Source organism: Erpetoichthys calabaricus, chromosome 8 (assembly GCF_900747795.2).
Source record: "Erpetoichthys calabaricus chromosome 8, fErpCal1.3, whole genome shotgun sequence".
Taxonomy (NCBI): Eukaryota; Metazoa; Chordata; class Cladistia; order Polypteriformes; family Polypteridae; genus Erpetoichthys; species Erpetoichthys calabaricus.
Genome location: NC_041401.2, coordinates 75,773,270 through 75,792,553, shown reverse-complemented (window position 1 = coordinate 75,792,553; position 19,284 = coordinate 75,773,270). Strand labels below are relative to the sequence as shown.

The window sequence follows — 19,284 nt, the reverse complement described above, 5'->3', positions numbered from 1 at the left end:
ATCTAGATGAAAGAATGTGGATGCCCATCAAGCCATCTATCCATATTTTGAGTCATTCATTTTATCATGGGAAGACGTGCCTATCCTGGACATAACACCAGTCCATTGCAAGGCAAATTTACACACCCACCCATGATCTCTCACCTTGGGCTAAATTAGAGTTACTCGTGGATGTGGACTGAAACTGGCAAACACCTGGAGAAAACCCATGTGTACACTGGGAACACAAGAAAACTCCACACAAAAGACAACTAGGGCAGGATTGAAACCCAAGACCCAGAAGATGTGGAGCAGTAGAGTCAACAATGACACCACCATGATGCACCATTGTAGGTCCTTAATAGATAATGAGATATTTGTGAGGACAATAATCATTCTTAACTGATAAAGGACATCTACAGACCTGTATGTCAGCCACATTTAGAGTGCAGCATATAAGAACCCATATGTTAGACGGACATGTGTAGACAGAATACAAGTTAATGGGAAAAAATCTTTAAAATGTTACAAGGAAATAAATGAGGTGGTTTACAATATACGGCAGTCATATTTTGATGAAGCAGCCTTCATTCTGTTAAAATTGTTTGACAGTTACAAATATCTGGGGATAATAATAGACTTAAAACTGACTTTTAAGTAAAATACAGAAGCCATCTGCAAAAAGGAACAGCAGTACCTCTGCTGCTTAAGGAAACAGAAGTCTTTTTTCTGTGTATCCTACTAGAACCGATGTTACTCTTTTATTGATCTTACACTGAGGGTGTCTTTACTTATGTTCTGTTGACCTGGTTTGGAAATCATAATGATAGCAATAAAAGCAGAATAAATCAAATTGTAAAATCCAGCGGTAAAATAACAGGGTCTCCACAGTCCAATATCACAGACCTGTTTAACAATTAAGTATTACAGAAAACAGAGTGTATTTTGTGACACAGGACTCATCCACTACATTCTCAATTTCATGTGTTGCCATCAGGTCACAGGTTCAAGGATAAAAAGCAACCAGTTAAAACACTGAGGACTTGCAGCCAATGAATTATTCAACACAAGTATGTCAGGAAACGCTACTGGGGCTCCTTTATACTAAAGTTTTTTATCTACTCTTTCATCCCAACTGTTATTAATCTTCTAAATACATTTAATTTTAATAGACATCCACAGGCTTAAAACACAGGATGAACAGCTATCATTTGCATCAATCAGTCTAAATGTTATTTTAATTTTAATGTCTAATATGTCTGACTTAATGTTTTCACCACAAGCAGTATGCTCACTGCTATATTTTATTTTTTTGTACTAAGTTTTTGTCTGATGGGTGTGTTCTTTGTGATGTGTTTTTAAGGTTTTGTTGTAATCTATGTATGTGTACATCCTACTGACAAACCAGATTTCCCACTTGGGGTGATAACATTTAAGTGAACTAGACAGAAAGACAAAGAGATGAGTGGCGAGTGATTTCTTATTTTTTTAAGAAACAAGGAAGCCAGCAACCAGACAGAATTTCCCCTTGGGATTAATAAAGTATCTATCTATCTATCTATCTATCTATCTATCTATCTATCTATCTATCTATCTATCTATCTATCTATCTATCTATCTATCTATCTATCTATCTATCTATCTATCTATCTATCTATCTATCTATCTATCTATCTATCTATCTATCTATCTATCTATCTATCTATTTAGTAAAGAAAGAAGGTATTACTGGCTTACATTTTTTGTGTCTTTTTTCATCCCTCTGTTACATTTTGGAAACAAAATCATCATTTGATTGATTAAACGTCAGCCTTATTCCAGCTCTGGAGAAACCCTATGTATTTTTACCCCACTGAAAACTAAGAATCTGATTTATCACACCTCTTCCCAACTTTGTGCACATCTCATATTTTTTCGTAGTACAAATATTTCTTATGCCCATATTCTTATTTCATGGAGTAACATTTATCAATTCTATGTGAACCACCTGTAGCCACTCACCCTCTAACAAGCACTTTGCAGCTACAGAGAGGACGTCAGGAAAATAAACATAGTAAGAGAATGGCTGAGAGCTGTGACAAATGGAAGAATCGATGAAACACTTAACACAAGGAGAATTTATTTCTAAATTATAGGATGATAGTCCAATCTGGTGCTAGCAGCAGTATGTTGAAGCGCAGCTCTTATAAGAGTAATACCACTAAATTTCAGGGACATAAATATTGTAAAATTAGAGATGGCAAAAGCTGAGTAACAGAAGATTCTTTGGTCCTTGTGATAAAAGTCTGTTGAAGTTTTCCCCGTATGCACATATTGTTCCTAATCTGTGAGAAAAGAAAAGCAGCATTTGAAAACAACCATTCAGATTATTACCTCAGATTATTTACTGGGCTAAATGAGTCTTGCCCAGAGGTAATTTGGTCAAATAGTAAATTAGGACTGGCTCTATCAGGCATTATGACAAGACAGCAATAAAATGTACAAATCATGTTGTCAGAAGCAGTTTGCTGCCTGAGTTCTGTATGTCTTCTTCAGAGTTCAGGAATAAGCAGACTCTTCTCAAGGACATTTAATGAGAACTTGTTGAACATCTACCCTAAGGTGACTACAGGAATGAGTACTGGTAACTAGTCACCTTCATCTAGTCTAAAGAACAACCACACCTAGATAATTATTTGGGAATATCATCTGAGGAGCACACGTTGATTGGAGACAGGAGTGGATCTACTATGAAACTAAAGAAACTTAAACTTCAGGGGCCCTAGAAGTGACTTTATTCCACATTGCTTAAAAACTTTGGGTATCTATAGTATGAGAAGGGTTTTTTTAAAACTCCTACATGTAGTGGTTAAAATAAAGAAAATAACTTGTGATCTGTTATGGAACAACCTTATTGAAGAAAATAAAAGGGGTTCCACAGACCTCGCTTCTCGTTGTGCAGGGGTCCCCATAACATAGCATAAGCATCTAGGCTCCAAAAATGTAGGTCTGCCACTGATTGTTCACCTACCAGAGACAGGAGCACTCTGTTTTTATGCCTAAGAAGTCTACCATCGACCACATCCTGGCACTGAGGGTCCTCATGGAGCGTAAACGCAAATATTGGGAGAGTTTCTTTGCAGCCTTTGTCACTTTTCGTAAAGCTTTCAACTCAGTTCATCAAGCTGCCCTGTGGAACATCCTGAGAATCTGTGCAATCCCTCCAAAGTTGCTGGATATCTTGGCCGGCCTGTACACTGGTACTGTGAGTGCTGTGCAGAGTGGAGGCAGAACCTCTGTGTTTTTCCCAGTTGATTGTGGTGTTCATCAGGGGTGTGTTCTTGCTCCTACTCTGTTCAATTCTTGCATAGACTGGGTGTTGGGCAAGGTCATGGGGTCCAGTGGCTGTGGGGCATCTGTTGGTGTAGAAAGATTCACTGATCTTGACTTTGCCGATGATGCTGTGATCTTCACAGAGTCAATGGAGGCTCTGATCGGGGTGCTCGAGAGACTGAGCGAGGAGTCTGAGTGTCTGGGCTTGCGAGTGTCCTGGGTAAAAACCAAGACCCAGGCCTTTAATGACCTCTTGGGCACAGCCATCAGCAGTGTGTATGTCTGCGGAGAGAGTGTCGACCTTGTTGAGAGGTTTACTTACCTCGGCAGCAACATTCATCTACCTGGCATCTCTTCCTATGAAGTCAGTAGACAGATTGGGAGAGCATTTTGTGGGGGGTGGGTTGCGGGGTTGGTAAGGGGGAGGGGTCATGAAGTCGCTGGAAAGGGGTGTGTGGTGCTCCTGACATCTTTGCAAAAGAATTAAAGTTCAAGTCTTTAGAGTCCTGGTGATTCCTGTTTTGCTATATGATTGTGAGACATGGATGCTATCCAGTGATCTGAGACGAAGACTGGACTCCTTTGGTATGGTGTCTCTTTGGAGAATCCTTGGGTACCGCTGGTTTGACTTTGTGTCGAATGAGCGGTTGCTCACGGAGTCCCGAATGAGGCACATTACCTGCATTGTGAGGGAGTGTCGGTTATGGCATTAATACCATGTGGCGCGATTCCGCGAGGGTGATCTGGCTCGCAGGATCCTTATTGTTGAGGACCCAAATGGCTGGACCAGGCCAAAGTGACACTCATTTAACACCTGGCTGTGGCAGATAGATGGTAATTTCTGGAGGGTGGGACTGGACTGCGTGTCTGCCTGGGGAGTTGGCAACCAGGATCCAGAGCTGTTTCATTGTGTGATGGGTACAGCAATGTGCTGTACCAGTGCATGCTCCCCAACCTGACCTGACCTAACCTGTCAGCACTGACATCTCAAATTCTCCTCTACTGTTCATCATATTATACAGTACCCAACTTTGGGGACAAGTTTGAATACCCAACTACTGACTTTCTTTACACATTTACCACTCTTGGTTAAGTACTAAAGGCCAGCACTTCTGATGTTCTGCCTGCTTTGCTGAAGGAGACTGATTTTTATTTCAAGAGCAGGTAATGAAATGAGAACAAAACAGAGTCCACACTGGAGTCAAAATCAAAGAAACAAATCAATCTTTTGCAAAGGCAGAAACATGAGACAAGATTCAAAATCGTAAACCAGAAAGTAAGTCAGAAAACCAAAAACAAAAATATAGAGGAGCACATGTTAAGTCAAAAGAAAACAGCATCACCCATCAATATTTAAAATAGCACCTTAGTCAGGAACCAAGATAGGATTAAATAAAAGCCTTAATAAAATCCCTTGACCTTAGAAACCCCAGAGTTGTCACCAAGAAGTCCCAAAAACTTCTCAGGAAAAAGTAAAAAAATAATAAAGAACACTAATCACAATACTGACTTCCTGTGTATGAACTGTGTCCATTCACATACAGTATGTTACTAAGAAGATCCAAGATCAGGACTCAGACTTTATCGAAATCTGATCTTTAGTGTCCAGCTAGATGAGTGGTCTTTCATCTTTATGTGAGCCTAAAAATATGGCACCCAGTATCTCCACTTATTCTATACAGTATTTGAGAGGGTGACATGTTTATGGTTCTTAAATGCATTAATTAATTTGCAAGGTAAAGATGTCCAATTTAGGACTTTGTTCTTCTCTCTCATCTAGGCACCTCACATCAACCTTTGCTGCATGTTATAAATCAGTTGTTGTTACTTTACCTCTTTTCCACCTGCACTCTATTTCTGTGTAATTCATTTCCACTAATCCAACTTAAAAATGTTATTGCCCCATCAACTATTGTGACAAATCACTGTTCATGGTTTAAACTATTTTTTCATCAAGTATAACATAGGCTACTTAACATTGTAATCACAAGTCACATACTAGGCCTACCAGATGTTACAAATTATTACAGTTGTGCAGAATTCAAATGAAATGATGACTACAGGGAGAACATACAAGTAGCAAATAAATATTAAGAATCGCCCCATGTGGTCCACTTGCGCATCTTTAAAGTATGGTGTTCAGGCATCACGGTATCACTTTCCTGCTTTCCTTCTGCTACTTAGCTACCTGGTCACAACTTTCTGCCTTTTGGCAGATTTCCTCCCAAATACAAAATGTAAGCATGTCAGGTAAATTGGCCATTCAATGTAGGTGTGCATATGAGTTTGGATTTTATCCAGGGTCATTTTCTGCCTTGCATCTAATGTTGCTGGGATAAGAGGTGGAGAAAACAGGTTCAGAAACTGAATGAAGAAATTGCATTGGCAGAAAAGAAGAACATACTGATTGACACACTAGGGACATCAATGAGTATGTGAAGAAACATCTCTTAGCTTTTGAAAATGCCAGCTTTATAAGATTACTGTTAAAATTTATGAGAGCTTCAACTCTTCTGTTTTGTTCCAGGAAGAATATTTAAATATAACGTATTTCCTCACATCACACAAGTACTGTGTAGAATCTATCCTGACATCACCAGCTCCATCAGCAATGAGGATTCATTGAGTGAGCGGATGGCACTACCAATGGACTGGTAAAGCGAAGTTAAGGTACAGTTGTTCATTCTGTTCTCTCCCCTCATTCATCACACTTAAGCTATTGACAAACCTCAATAGTCTGGCAAGTTCATATGCTGCTGGTGACAAGTTTTTCAATTTTCCCTTTGACCCTGGAGCAAACAGAAGAATTTTTCTTTCCATATACCATGATGATTTTTCTTTTGGGTCTTGTGCCATCAGCCTACAGTGGTGCTGACTTGCAATAATACCTTACAAGCCTCAAATTGGATTTAAATTAGTAATATATCTTCATTAATTATCTTGAATAACAAAATTAATAACAAGAATACAATTTCTTCTCCAGTAGGCACTGTTCACTGCTACAGAACATGTCAAAGGTAGGGCGACATTATACTGCTTCAAATACAACAGATTAGAGAATTTCACCTGCTGCTATATTTATTTGCTCAGTTTTAACAATTTTTTTTGAGGTTACCAACTTTCTGCATTTGTAGACCTTGAGAAGCAGGAGAAATGCACTTTCTTGTAAAAGGCTGAATGATCAGTGGAAACCTCAGTAGGGTGTTTTAGTAATACAATCAAGGGTGACATTCCTGCAACCAAGGTAATCGTTAAACATTGCTGCCATTTGTCCATCTGCCGGGAGCCTGGCAGTACCAATTTGCAAGACAGAAACTGGCCCTGGTCATGACAAGAATCTAATATGTACCCTCCCAGTGGCACAGTAAATTCAAAAATCACCTCTTTGAGATGTGGGAAGAAACCAAAATCAATGAAGAATACTGGCACTGAAGCTGTGGATAATGGCAGTGCTGGGACTGAACCCAGATTTCGGGCACTGCTTGAAACACAACACTACATATCACCTAATAAAGCAACCTGTGTGGTCACGTATGTTTATTATCAAATATTTGTTTTCTGCCTGGACTAGTAATTCAGGGTGGTACAAGGAAAAGTAGCTCAACATGTGACAAGGACCTGGTTTTAGCAGCAGTAAACCTTTCTTCTGTTAGTTTAATTACAGTATCTGTATACTTGTCTAGAGAGAGGAAATGCTCACTGGAAGCATTGGATTATGGAGCTGCATGTGCATACACACTCATTCAAGTTGACACAACAGGTTCTTGAAACAATGTCCTGTTTGGAGGGTTCCTGGGAAATGCACAATTTAGCAGTTGATAAAAATCTGACATGCTACTGGCTCTGAAAGATGTGCACCGAAACCAAATAATCTTTTCATCTGTATCGCAAAGGTCAGCACTGACCATACAGAACATACGGGAAAGAGGTCTTCTTAGGTCAACATGATAAATATCACAGCAGATGGGGTGAGCTCAGTTTTCATGAATGTGTTATAGTGCACTGATCTTTGTATTGTTTCTGGTGTTGACAACTTTTAGCACAGTCTTCAAAAAGGTCAGTGACATTGTTTTTTAACATTCTCTAGTAATGATAAAATAAAAAATAACTATTCAATTGGAATGTAGCATTTAGTATTCATTTATTCATACTATTCATTTATTACAAAAAAACTTTTAATGATATTAACACTAAGACCAGGCTATTTTTCTGCATGTCACCCAGTAACTATTTCCATCTCAGCAGAGTATTTCCTGCACCTTTTCTCTTGGACCCCAGCTAAGGGTCTCAGATCTTTTGAAACAGGGGCAACATGAAGGACAGTGGGCCGGCTATAGTTGCTTTATGTCCTGTCTATGATGCAGTCCCTCTGCTGCCTCTGTTACATCAGTTTTTTAATCTTTTTTGATTAATGACAGTACTAGAGAATTGATATGAACAGGATATACTGAAAAAAGAAAAAATGTGGTTTAGCATTTTTTTTCAAATAGTGCTAATTAATACCACAAACAGCTTGTGATTCTTCATAAGCAAACTGTAATTTTTCACATTAATTTCCTAAACTCAGTCCCTGTGTTTTGTGTGCTTAGCTAGCTGCTAGAACCACTGGCCAATAGGACCTAAAATGTGGAAATGGGAATATCCTGTTTGGTCGGTACCTACTGGGCTAACAACAGAAGCCTCCCAAATGCAAGGCACTTTACGCTAACTAGGCAACATCAGTCAATGTAACCTGACACATGTAATCTTTAAAAATAAATGGACATAGCAGTCAGTTGAAATTCTTTCAAACTGCTCTGAGTACTACCCACCTAATTGGTGCTGACACATCCCCAGCATCCCACCACTCCTTTGGAGGGCTGATATACATGCACCAGAGCTCCCAGTTGTAGCCATGCCCAGAATTTTCATAACGTTGAAGTTCAAATGAGTCCTGCTTGATGTTGTCAATCGACGGGAGAATTATCCGTTTATGATCTTCTTTAATACGGGATAGAACTGGTTCAGCCCTGCACAGACAGAGAAAAAATCATGTCATAATAACCAGTCCACACTTAGAGAAAGAAAATGTGAAGACACATCCCACATCCCATCCCTCCCAGAGCTGCTCTTTCAAATCAATTAACTGATTAGCTGCCAGATCGTTAAGATTATCTCAAGCACTTTAGATCTGTTCTCAGTTCAGCCACATACCATAAAGGTGTAAACTCAACATGTGCATCGAAGAATCCTGTGACATCCCCAGTGGCTGCTTTCCATCCTTCAATTCTGGCTCTGATCAATCCCTCTCTCTTTTTATTTCGGACAATTTTCACCAGGCCAGGATAGCGCTTGTTGACATATTCCTCCAGTGGAGCTTTCAGCTGCTCTGAAATAATAAACATGGAAACACAAAAAGTGAGAGCTTAACTCAGACAGAAACTTGCTTTGTAGTAAATGCAACATGAGGGGAATAAAGAAGACATCTCATTATAGCACTCATTTTGATCATTTGGACTTCTGTCAAATTAACAATAAAAAAGCCCATTGATAATCGGGAATGCAACTAGAAGGAAAATCGATATCTCTGGATGGAAAGTGGTTCTTAAAATAAAGCTAACCACAGGCAAGCCACAATAATAGTGACATCAATAATATTGTTTTTGTTTCACAGTATAGATGGATTCTAATGTCAGACATTTATTTATTTTTTGTTCAATGGAATTTTTTCTCCCAGTAGACGTACTAAATCTGTGGAGCTTAAGAAATGTTTAATTTGGATTAGTCTTTTTTTGGTCCACTGAAGAACGTTCCATGTTGAAAGGAATCTTGACAATCCAAATTGCCACCAATTGTTTGGTACAAAAGCAGAGAGTGGCTGTAGTGTCAAATCTCCCAGATTTTACAAATTGGAACATTTTGGTAATTTTTCTTTTTTTTTTTCGCATAAAGTATGTTTTTTCTCCTGTCCTATTGTGCATTTTTGGAAGCTTTAAAAATTGACGTATCACATTATTAATTTACCTGAAACTAAACAGACTTTTATTATTTTTATTTTTTGTGTGTACAGTGTTTTTTTGTTTTTTTCTAAGCTCCAATATTTAGTGGCTTTGTTGTCAAGATGCAGCACAAAATTGCTAGGGACTTGGCTTTCATGATGCGCCATGTCACTGATGCTACAAATAAATCAATGGCACATTCAATGCAGCGTCTGAGATGATGGATTCAAACCTTAAACAATTTCAGTGTGTGTTTCCAGTATTAAAAGTCTTTTGGTGACTGACTTCTAACAATTCTCCTTCCAACTTTATTAATAGTTTAGCGTTTACGTTTTGTTGACAGTATGTCTTTTGGTTATCAACCTCAGCCAATTTTCCTTTTTATAATGTTCACAGTTCAGTTTTGTTGTCTTTATAAACTGACCCTTGTTACAGTTTCCTGAGTTTACATTCAACCCCTGGTCTGATTACCCCCACCTAGAAAATCACCAAGTTTATCCACATAAAAGGTGTACCATACATAAGTCTGTGGAACACAGCCCGAACACAGACAGGTAGACATTGTTTAAGCACCACAACATGTTTATTATACAACTAATATATACAAATGTACCACACACAATCCCAAAACTCCCCCAAAGTCCAGGCCTCACAATGCCTTTCTTTCTCTGGTCCGCCTCCACTCCTTTCCTCCCGAGCTCTGTCTTGCTTCCTCCTAACTCCAGCCATCGAATGGAGGGAGGCGGCCCCTTTTATACACACCCGGATGTGCTCCAGGTGCCTCCCAGTTAGCTTCCGCCGGCACTCCCCTTTGTGGTGGAAGTACCAGCCGCGCACCCAGAAGCACTCCGGGTGTCCCTGGTCCTATTCCCACCAGCACTTCCGGGTGTGGCGGAAGTGCAGAGGACCAGCGGCTCTCCAGGCATCGGGACGCCTCCTGGCGGTGACCACAGGCCCCTATAGGGTTGAGCTTCCAAGCTCAGTTCCCATGGTCCCCAAAGCCATCAGGGCGGTCGCCCCCTTGTGGTCTGGAGGAGGCGTAATCCCTCCTCCGGTCCTTCCGGGCATCCCGGCTGGGTGCCACCCCCAGCCGCTTGCCACAGTCCTTTAAACAGAAATGTTTACTAGTAAGATGCTGAATCTAATTGATATTAGCTGCTAAATGAAGTGGGTCTATTTTAGTTTACAGGACTCATGTATGGTTAGTGAACAGGAATAGGGACTGATATGTGGATTATCATGCAAAGATACCACCTGCACAGTAGGTATATAGGATGAGAGGACCACAATGTGTTTGACTTCACTGCTGATCACCACTGTTACTCCTAAATAATTTCTAATCTCTCTAATATTAGTATTAAATAAAGTTTATAAAACGTTTGAAAAAAATGCAGAAGCATAGAAAACTTATGAATTATGTAAAGTAAAATTTGGTGGGATACATGTTTAATTGTTACTTCTGGATTTAATTAATGCAGGTTCTGTCTTTGTGTGAAATGTATATTTGTATTGGTTCTGTTTTGTTTGAATGCTTATGTAAAGCATTGGGAAATTTCTTATAATTAATAAAAAATAATTTACTGTAAAACACACTAATGTCATACCAATCAACATGACCTCTGTTTAATATACTAACTCAACCAACAAAGATCAGCCAAAATTTATCACCAGATCTAAATACATTCAAAAAGACAATTAGAGTAAAAATATCAAAGAATATTTCACAAATCAGCTGTCCTATTTTACAGAGGTTTCTGACTTTTCATGGAACCCAAGATTCTTACTGTTACACTTGTGTTCATCTTTTAAAACTCAGCTAGTTATTTTTTACAAGGGCACCTGACCTTTAGGACCCTGGGCCTGGGCCTAACAGGCCCCTTCAGAGAACCATCTATTACAATTGGCAGTGTTATGCCAGGCCTTCTAAGAGTTTTAGGACTCCAGGGGATTCAAGCTTGAGTGTTATGAGCAAAGCCAAAGAGGTTTCCTGCTCTATCCTGGAGTCCTGAAATTGATCTGCTGCAATGTCCCCAGAAGCAGTTCTGGCCAAAGTTTAAAAGAATTGTGGTCCCCGCCAAAATGAAGCACAACAATAAAAACACGCTTCAAAAAAAAAAACAAAACACCAGACCTGCCTTCTTTACAGGAATAGGCCCCACTGGATAAGTCTCCCTTCCAAACAACCTAATCCCAAACTAAAAAGGAACTAGGCCTTTTAAATATCAGAAATTTCAAATGTTTAATATGAACGAAAGGGAAGCCATAAACATCTGGTTCCAAAGACAACAAAAACAAATTACCTTTATATTTACCAATTTATTTACAGATAAAGGAATTGACAATAAGGCAAGGCAGAAATAAAGGTCAAAAATAGGTGGTGCCTAGAAGGCAAAACCTCAATGCAAACAAATACGTCAATCCATAAATAGTGCCTTAAATAAAGCAGGAGTCAAAACTTGATTAAATCTAGAGATGAAGTAGACAGGCTTCTAAACTAGTAAAACTAATAACAAAGGTGCCATGAGGTCATGCAAATCCATTTATGCTACTAGATGCAGTCCACCAGCTGCATAAGCATGTTCCCCCACCTCCTCTGACTCTAAACACAGGAGATAGGGCAGATAAACACTAATAAACAGTAGAACTAGCCAATACACAAAATATAAACACATTTAAAACAGAAGTAACAACAAAATGCACAAATATCTCAGAAACAACAAAAAGATTACAGATTAAATAAACAACAAATAATCTTACACCAGAGTAACAACTTTAGGTGAAACATAATAAAAAGCACAAAAAAAAATCATATGGCAGCAAGTATTTAAAGCCGTGTGGTTTAAGAATGGGGAGAGTACAACTGGGTGGAGGAAGAGAGGCCAGGGATTAAGGAGAAAGAGCAGTGTTATATATTATGGATTTTATTTCATTTTTAGCCACCATGTTGTATTCCATTGTTTGTGCAGCCTTCTCATCACTACCGGGTGTTTCCCCTGGGGTTGTGACACACAGGTAATTGCAATGGTGTTAAAAGGCTGCCCAATTCAAAGTGTTCTCATCTGAGTTGCAGGTAACAACATTTGTTCTGTGTCTTTATAAGGAATATTTACTTTTTGATCTCAGATTTTCTGACTTTTGTTACATTCATTGACTGATTTTTCACTTCCTGTTTTGGTTTTGATGCTTTGGTTTTCTCAATCTCCCAGTTCTGACCTCTTTTTATGTCTTTTGTCAATTTTTTTGGTTGCCCTTTCGAAACGAGTTGTCTTGCTGACACTACAGGCAGAAGGAATACAGGACTTGTAGGTTAAGTCCAGTAGGCATTTTTTGTGAATAATTTATTTTATAACGAATTCCTCTTTACTTTTATTTATTTTTGCTTCCTTGGCTTGGGTTCAGGTTCACTCGAGAGCATCTCCTTCTGGCTACAAAATATCTATAAAAGTTTTACCTTTGGGTGTTTGCAGGATGAGCTGGACATAAAGCATTATCAGCACTATCTGACAAGGATCAAATGATTTTTCTTCATTCTGGCCCAGATCTGTAACAATAACTCAAGTGTTTATATTCTAATCTAATTATTATAAATACAGGTAATGTTTGATGTGAATCCAGATTGAGTGAATGCAGGAAAAATCTCTAGACTGAATCAATTCCTCAGTGATGTTGGAAATATTAACAGACTTTTAACAGGTAACGAAATGCAAGGAAATAGTGTGAAAATGCAACAGTGTCACCTACACTGGCCTCTTGCTCTTTTTACATTAATCTTCAAGATCTTGTTATCTGGCTATAAATCTTTGAAACAGAACATACCAAAGTGTAAATCTGTGTAAAAACTTGAGATCTAAACCAGAAGGGCTTCTCCCAGTGGTGTCTTTCTTGACATTTGTCCTTAAATTACACCACGCTCACATTATATGAAAAGCCTGCAGACCTCCCAAAATATCTGCATCTACTAATTGCATACAATATAGTAGAATTTCTCCAGAGGATGGTCTGCATTAAACTGAAACTCTTGTCAGTGAGATGTTATTAGACCCCGAGCCTCAGTCTTGTATGCTGCCTTTCTGAGAAACATTAGTCACTGACCAGCTGACAAGCTCACATTTGAAAGGCCATTCTTTGACCATCAGGCTCAACACACTACGCAGTCATTTTTTCCAGATTCCTTTCAATATGCCACAACCATTGTCGACTAAATGAGTGATGTACAGTAAATGAGGTCTTTCTTCTCTGGAGACTTTAACATAGAAATCTGAGTGAGTCTTTTATGAGAGCTGATGTAGCAGAACAAGGCAATCCCAGCAGAAGGCAGCTTTATAAGCAAGCACTCTGCCACAAATTTGCAGTTATAAAGGCTTCCTTTACAGAGCATGATGCGAGGCATGCAGCAAAATAAACTGCCTTTTTTAAAAAGAGAATCGCAGTGCTTGACATATTCAGATCAGCCGTGAATAGACAACCCACGCACGTGGAAGTCTGCCAGGAGTTTAATTTAAAGAGCATTATTTCCATATTAATGGACAACATTTAGCACTTTATTAAGATACTGACGCCTAAAGCCCAGCAAATGCACACATCAGTAATTCAAAGGAGTTGGAACCCATTTTCTAATTATACCAATAGCCAGAGTGATTTGAGTTGAGCAAGAACAGCAATGTACAGATTTGACACTCACCATCTTCACTGTAGTCGTCCACCAGGATGATTTCCTTGAGGAGGTGGGCAGGAGTGTGGTTGACAGCTGTGTGGACAGAGCGCAGGATCACAGACAAGGCTTCGTTCACAAAGATGAAGATCAGTGAAAGCTGTGGAAGATCTTTTCGATAGATGAGCTCTTTACACCTGGGGACAGAACCATAGCTGGTCAGGATGCAGAGATGATCTGTGGTGTTGTTTTGGTGTTGCATTAACTGCAGTGACCCACCTAATCACTAACTTCAATTTTTCTTTGCTCAGTGTCACAAGCACAACATAATTCTTATTTGTGCTTGCTGAATCATTCAATCAATTAAAGACGAAAAGACTGTACATGAAATTAAGGCAATTTAGACAAGAACAAGCCATTCAACTCAACAAACCTTGAAAATCCTCTTTCAGCTCTCTAACACACTACTTGGTGGCTTATTTCATCTATCTATAGTTCTCAGGGTGAGTTAATACTTCCTAAAATTTGATGAATGGAGGGGCTGCACAGCGACACAACACATATAATGCTGAACTTCACCGTAAATGCCAGAAGTGACTCTACTCTGTTGGGCCCTTGAGCAAGGCCCTTAACCTGCAATTGTTTCATCTTGAGTATGACGTTAATCTGCAATAAGCCCTGCAAGCAGGTCCTCCAACTTGGGGGTTGGTGACAGGATTGGTACACCAGCCACTGTCTAAAAACTCACACTGTTCCAGTGTGGTGCTAAGGTGTCATCGACTGCACAGCAGATAGCACTCAATGAGCAAAAGGCGTATTGTGAGCAGTCCTGGTTTGATGGTGCGTCTCGGAGTCCCCATGGTGATCTCGATGTTATGAGTTAATTCCCAGGACGACACAGCTAACTATCTCTTTCAGATAATACCGTCTCTCTCAAAAATTTGAAGCAGCCCATTGATGACAACCACAATACGACTCAACTCTGTCTAATAGAGGTTTGTTAAATCAGGCCTGTTTGGTTTGGTATATTAAGAGTTTGCCTTATACACAAATAAAGAATCTTGGTTTAAATTCACCTTGTGTTGCTTCCATCCTTTCACCATTGCATAATAGGGTTCAGGTTACTTGCATCCCAACAATAGTGATGCAGGAGGAGCTTGGACCCTAAATCAGTGCTTCCACTGAGATTTGAACTAGACCACTTGCACAATGTGCCTTTAAGCAACGAAAAAGGTTCAGCCTGAATGCTTGAATGTGGCAAGCCCTAACTAACACGCGGGCACAACAGCTTGCATGCAGCTTGTTGCTCCTGCTGCTCTCTACTGCCTTGACATGCGTGATAGAGTAGGCCATTAAATTTCAAAGCAGCTGTGAAATACTCTTAATGTATGGATTTTTCAGTATGCAGTCTTGAGGAATGGCTCAGCTAATTTCTACCTACAAATCTGCCTACTGCTGAGGATAAAAGTTGGTTTGATGGGAACACAATGGAATGGACCTTGGGATGCTGACCCACATTAACAGCTGCTGTGGCAACCTATAAATAGCCAGCTGAGCTAAACAAAGCAGCTGTGCTTCACGCTGAGAGGGGCCAGAGACGCAGAAAAACATTGTAGTCGGAAGTAATAAATAAAAGAAAGGCTATTAAAATCTTTAACCGCTTTCAACCCACCCCACTGCAGGCAGGTTCTGCTGCCTTCCAGTCTGTCAGCTGGTCCACCCATGTCCCAGAAAGCTTTGCAACTGCCTTCCAGACAAGTCAAAAAATGCTCCAGGGGTGACATCTTGGAGATCCACATTCTGTACCATGTCTGTACTCAGAACAGTCACCTCACTTTCACAGTCCAGGGGTTGCACTCTCCATGTGACTTTAACTCTTTGTGCTCCCTGGTCTCTGCTGACTACTCACTATTCACTTCTTTGGAGAGCTGCCTGTACCAATCTGATTGATGCACCAGCTAGAATGATGTCCATGCCAGTTAGTCATTATATAAAAGAAACTGATTAAGCATTCCAGAAATTATACATTTTTCAATTTTAATGAACACCTTGGGGCAGACTTGTGGGAAATGTAACCAAATACTAGGAGAACATCTGCCTTCTGGCCACATTACCTTATATTACGAGACATTTAATGCACTGTATATAATAATACACAAATTGAGTTGGAATAAATGCAAATAACTTTCTTTGGTAATAATCTCTAACAGAAGGTGACAGGGGTCTTATCAAAAAAGGAGTTAACAACATGCACTGATAAAAATTAGATGTAAAAACACAACATAAAGTCACCTGCTTGCTTTTAAAATATCTACCCAAGAAAAGACTGAATATCCACATTAATAAATGGATAAGAGTCTGTGTGTCATCGGGTTGCTATGTCTGTGTCATTCCAAAAAAGGAGGCATCACAAACACTTGTAGTAATAAAATTCATTCCATTTGTCCTTCCAAAAGATGGCACATCACAAACATTAATGCTACTTTTACAAATCCCATAGCAAATGGCACATACCAGAGACATATGCGTTGCATGGTGCACTGAAAATGCAAATGCTGAGGTCTACTTTGATTACTTAAACTTCAACCTGCTTTAGATGGGTAGCACAGTTAGTACAGAACAAATATGACTAAACATCCATCCATTCATCCATCCATTTTCAAATGGATTTATATTATTATTCAAATTTAATACTAACAAAAATAGGATAATAATAATAATTCTTTACATTTGCATAATGCTGTTGTCACTATTCAACAGCTCTTTGAGCAGCAACACAAGCTTTTCCTGGTTGTTCTCCTATCTAAGTACTGATTGGGTGCAAACATGCTTAAATTCAGGTGGATGACCCCATCTGAAGTGTATGTGGTATGGCTATTATTTGTTAATATATAACTTCTATTTAATGCTGAAAAATGCAATTATCCATTATTCAATGTCAAAAACAACTGAATGAATTTGATCATGCATAAACAACACAATTAATAATTAGCCTATTTCACATGTGCAGTCTGTCCTTAGAACGAACCTGTAAATGCCCTGACTGGGACCATTTATGAACCAATGGCAATCCTGACATCTTGAGTGATGTGACCTGATCATTTTGCATATCAAAAACTGATTTGATGTCCATGAATGTACTATCACAGCTTAGTGTAAACAAATTCATGAAATTACCAGATAATCCCATCCAAACCATCATGAGAGTTAATGAAAATGAATCTGTCGTGAAGGTACTTGGATGTTAATCAACCTCTAAACGGAAAGAAAATAACTAAATCATTGTGCAATATGCAGCAGTTTAGGCAACCCTTGTAGTCTTTTTTTTTGTTTTTTGCTGACGTGCCACATTCAACCTTAGATGAATTCAGGCGAAAACAAATTTTAGATTGGAATCAATATTGGTCAATGTTGATGTTGGACCTGCTTTCAAAATCCATGACATCTCTAAGTGGCTAACTATGAAATTGAAAATACAGAGATTTTACTCCTCCTTTCAGGGGAAGACTGTTCAAAGTGATCTAAATACTTACAGTGTGGAAGAAGAATTGAGGTCAAAGAAAAATCTAGGCAACCCAGGCAAACTTCTGGTAGAACTGCCCACAAACTGGTCAAATATGCAAAGACGAAACCACATATCACTGCAAAGAAAGGTTTCGCTGACACCAGAGTGCTCGTCCATAACAGAGCATCGTGAAAACGATCTGCATGGAAATGCTATGAAAAGGAAATCTTCAGTACAGCCTAATCAGAAAAATGATGTCTGAGTTATAATAAATACATAGATAAGCTAAAATCTTGGAGACTCGGGATGCACACTTTTTTAAAATTTCGGCCATAAGTACATAGGAATCAGCTGGAGAGAACTCAGGTGAAACACATGAAAAAAAGAATAACTTGCTGATAAAAATGGAGGGGGGTCTATCATGCTTTAGGAGTGTGTGTCAGCTTATGGCACTGAAAATATTGTGTGATAAAAGGAAAAATTGACCTAAGAAATTAGAGCAAGTCTGAGGGATCTACAATCAATGAAGAAACCGATACTGAAAATAGGCAGGAAATTTCAACAAGACAATCTAAAGCACACAATCTAAAGCATAAACAGTGAAGTTCTTACAGGAACGGCTTCAATGGTACTTACTTGAATACTGGTGCAAATGTATGTGAAGACCTTAACCAATGAGTATGTGAGAAGATCTAAGAATAATACTGAGCTAAATGGATTTTGCAAACAAGAAGAATAGAAAATACCAGGTGGCTACAAGCATTTGGATGCTGTGTTTTTTTTCCAAACAAGATGCAGTATTTTTAAATTCTGAATTACAGGGAGTACACAGGCCACATTCACTGCTACAGTTTTAGTAAGCAAATTTCATTTAGAAAGACAGTATGAGTTAATTAAGAGGCAGCACTTTCAACCCCCTGGAGGTAGTAGTGGAAGAGAGAATAAAGAAAAAAACCGAGTGCCATTATGAACAAGGCTGCACCTCCTCTCCCTGACACATCAACACTGAGTACTTTCAGCCAACAAATTATTCAGCAGAAGTGTGTCAAGAAACACTACTGGGACTCCTTCATACCAATGGCAATATGCCTTTAAAATGCCTCACTGTAATTTCTTTCTAGTCTTATTAAGTCAGAAATTCTTCTTGTTTTTCATAATTCTTGTGCTGTATGTGTTTTAGTAGGGTGTTGTTGTTTTTTGTTATAATATTTCTTGAGCTTCTGTAAAAGATAAATTTCCCCTACGATGAATTAAGTACTATTTATCTATCTACACTGTATGTGTAGAAATAGGTCATGTCTGTGTCTGTGTACCCCCTGGAGGTCCTGTTAAACTTCTTATCAGTTAGAGATTTAGTGAGACATATTGGTTCATGAGGGGTGGTGGGTATAGTAAAACTCAAATTTAAAACATGCTAAGTTTCTTCACTCTTACGTTCTTTGTATTTATGGTACTTCATATAGCAGTGAATTTGTCACGTCTCTGGTTCAGTCTTGTCAAGCTTCCTGTTACACATCTTTAAATGCCTACCAATATTATGGAAATGGGAAAATTCAAATGTATTGTCACGAACAACCTGCTGTTATCAACAGTTCCTTCCTTTCATTGGGTTAGATAGGCCCAGTATGAATTTGTGTGTGTGTGTAAAATATGTGATGAACCAGTGCGACAACTAGGGATAGTTCCTGTATATGGTCCAATAAACATTATCTCCCTGCCATCCAACAACTGCACAGACTCATAAATAAATACATAAAAGGATTCTCTTTAATGTAACAATGGAGAGTCTGCCAAATGCATATTTAAAATAACGAAGGCCGTGATTCTAACATTAGACCTTTCTAAACTATACGAATTGG

The 19,284-nt window shown here is 38.9% G+C and overlaps 1 protein-coding gene across 1 annotated transcript in view; it reads right to left on the bottom strand.

Annotated features, from left to right (window-relative positions):
- The window catches only part of galnt17 (polypeptide N-acetylgalactosaminyltransferase 17), a 138,640-nt gene that overhangs the window by 93,133 nt on the left and 26,223 nt on the right, over window positions 1–19,284 (bottom strand). Inside the window, exons 3-5 of the mRNA XM_028806818.2 lie at window positions 13,951–14,117; window positions 8,485–8,659; window positions 8,103–8,300 (exon numbers count right to left, since the gene is read on the bottom strand). Coding sequence (XP_028662651.2) covers window positions 8,103–8,300; window positions 8,485–8,659; window positions 13,951–14,117 — 540 coding nt within the window. The remainder of the gene's footprint in view (window positions 1–8,102; window positions 8,301–8,484; window positions 8,660–13,950; window positions 14,118–19,284) is intronic.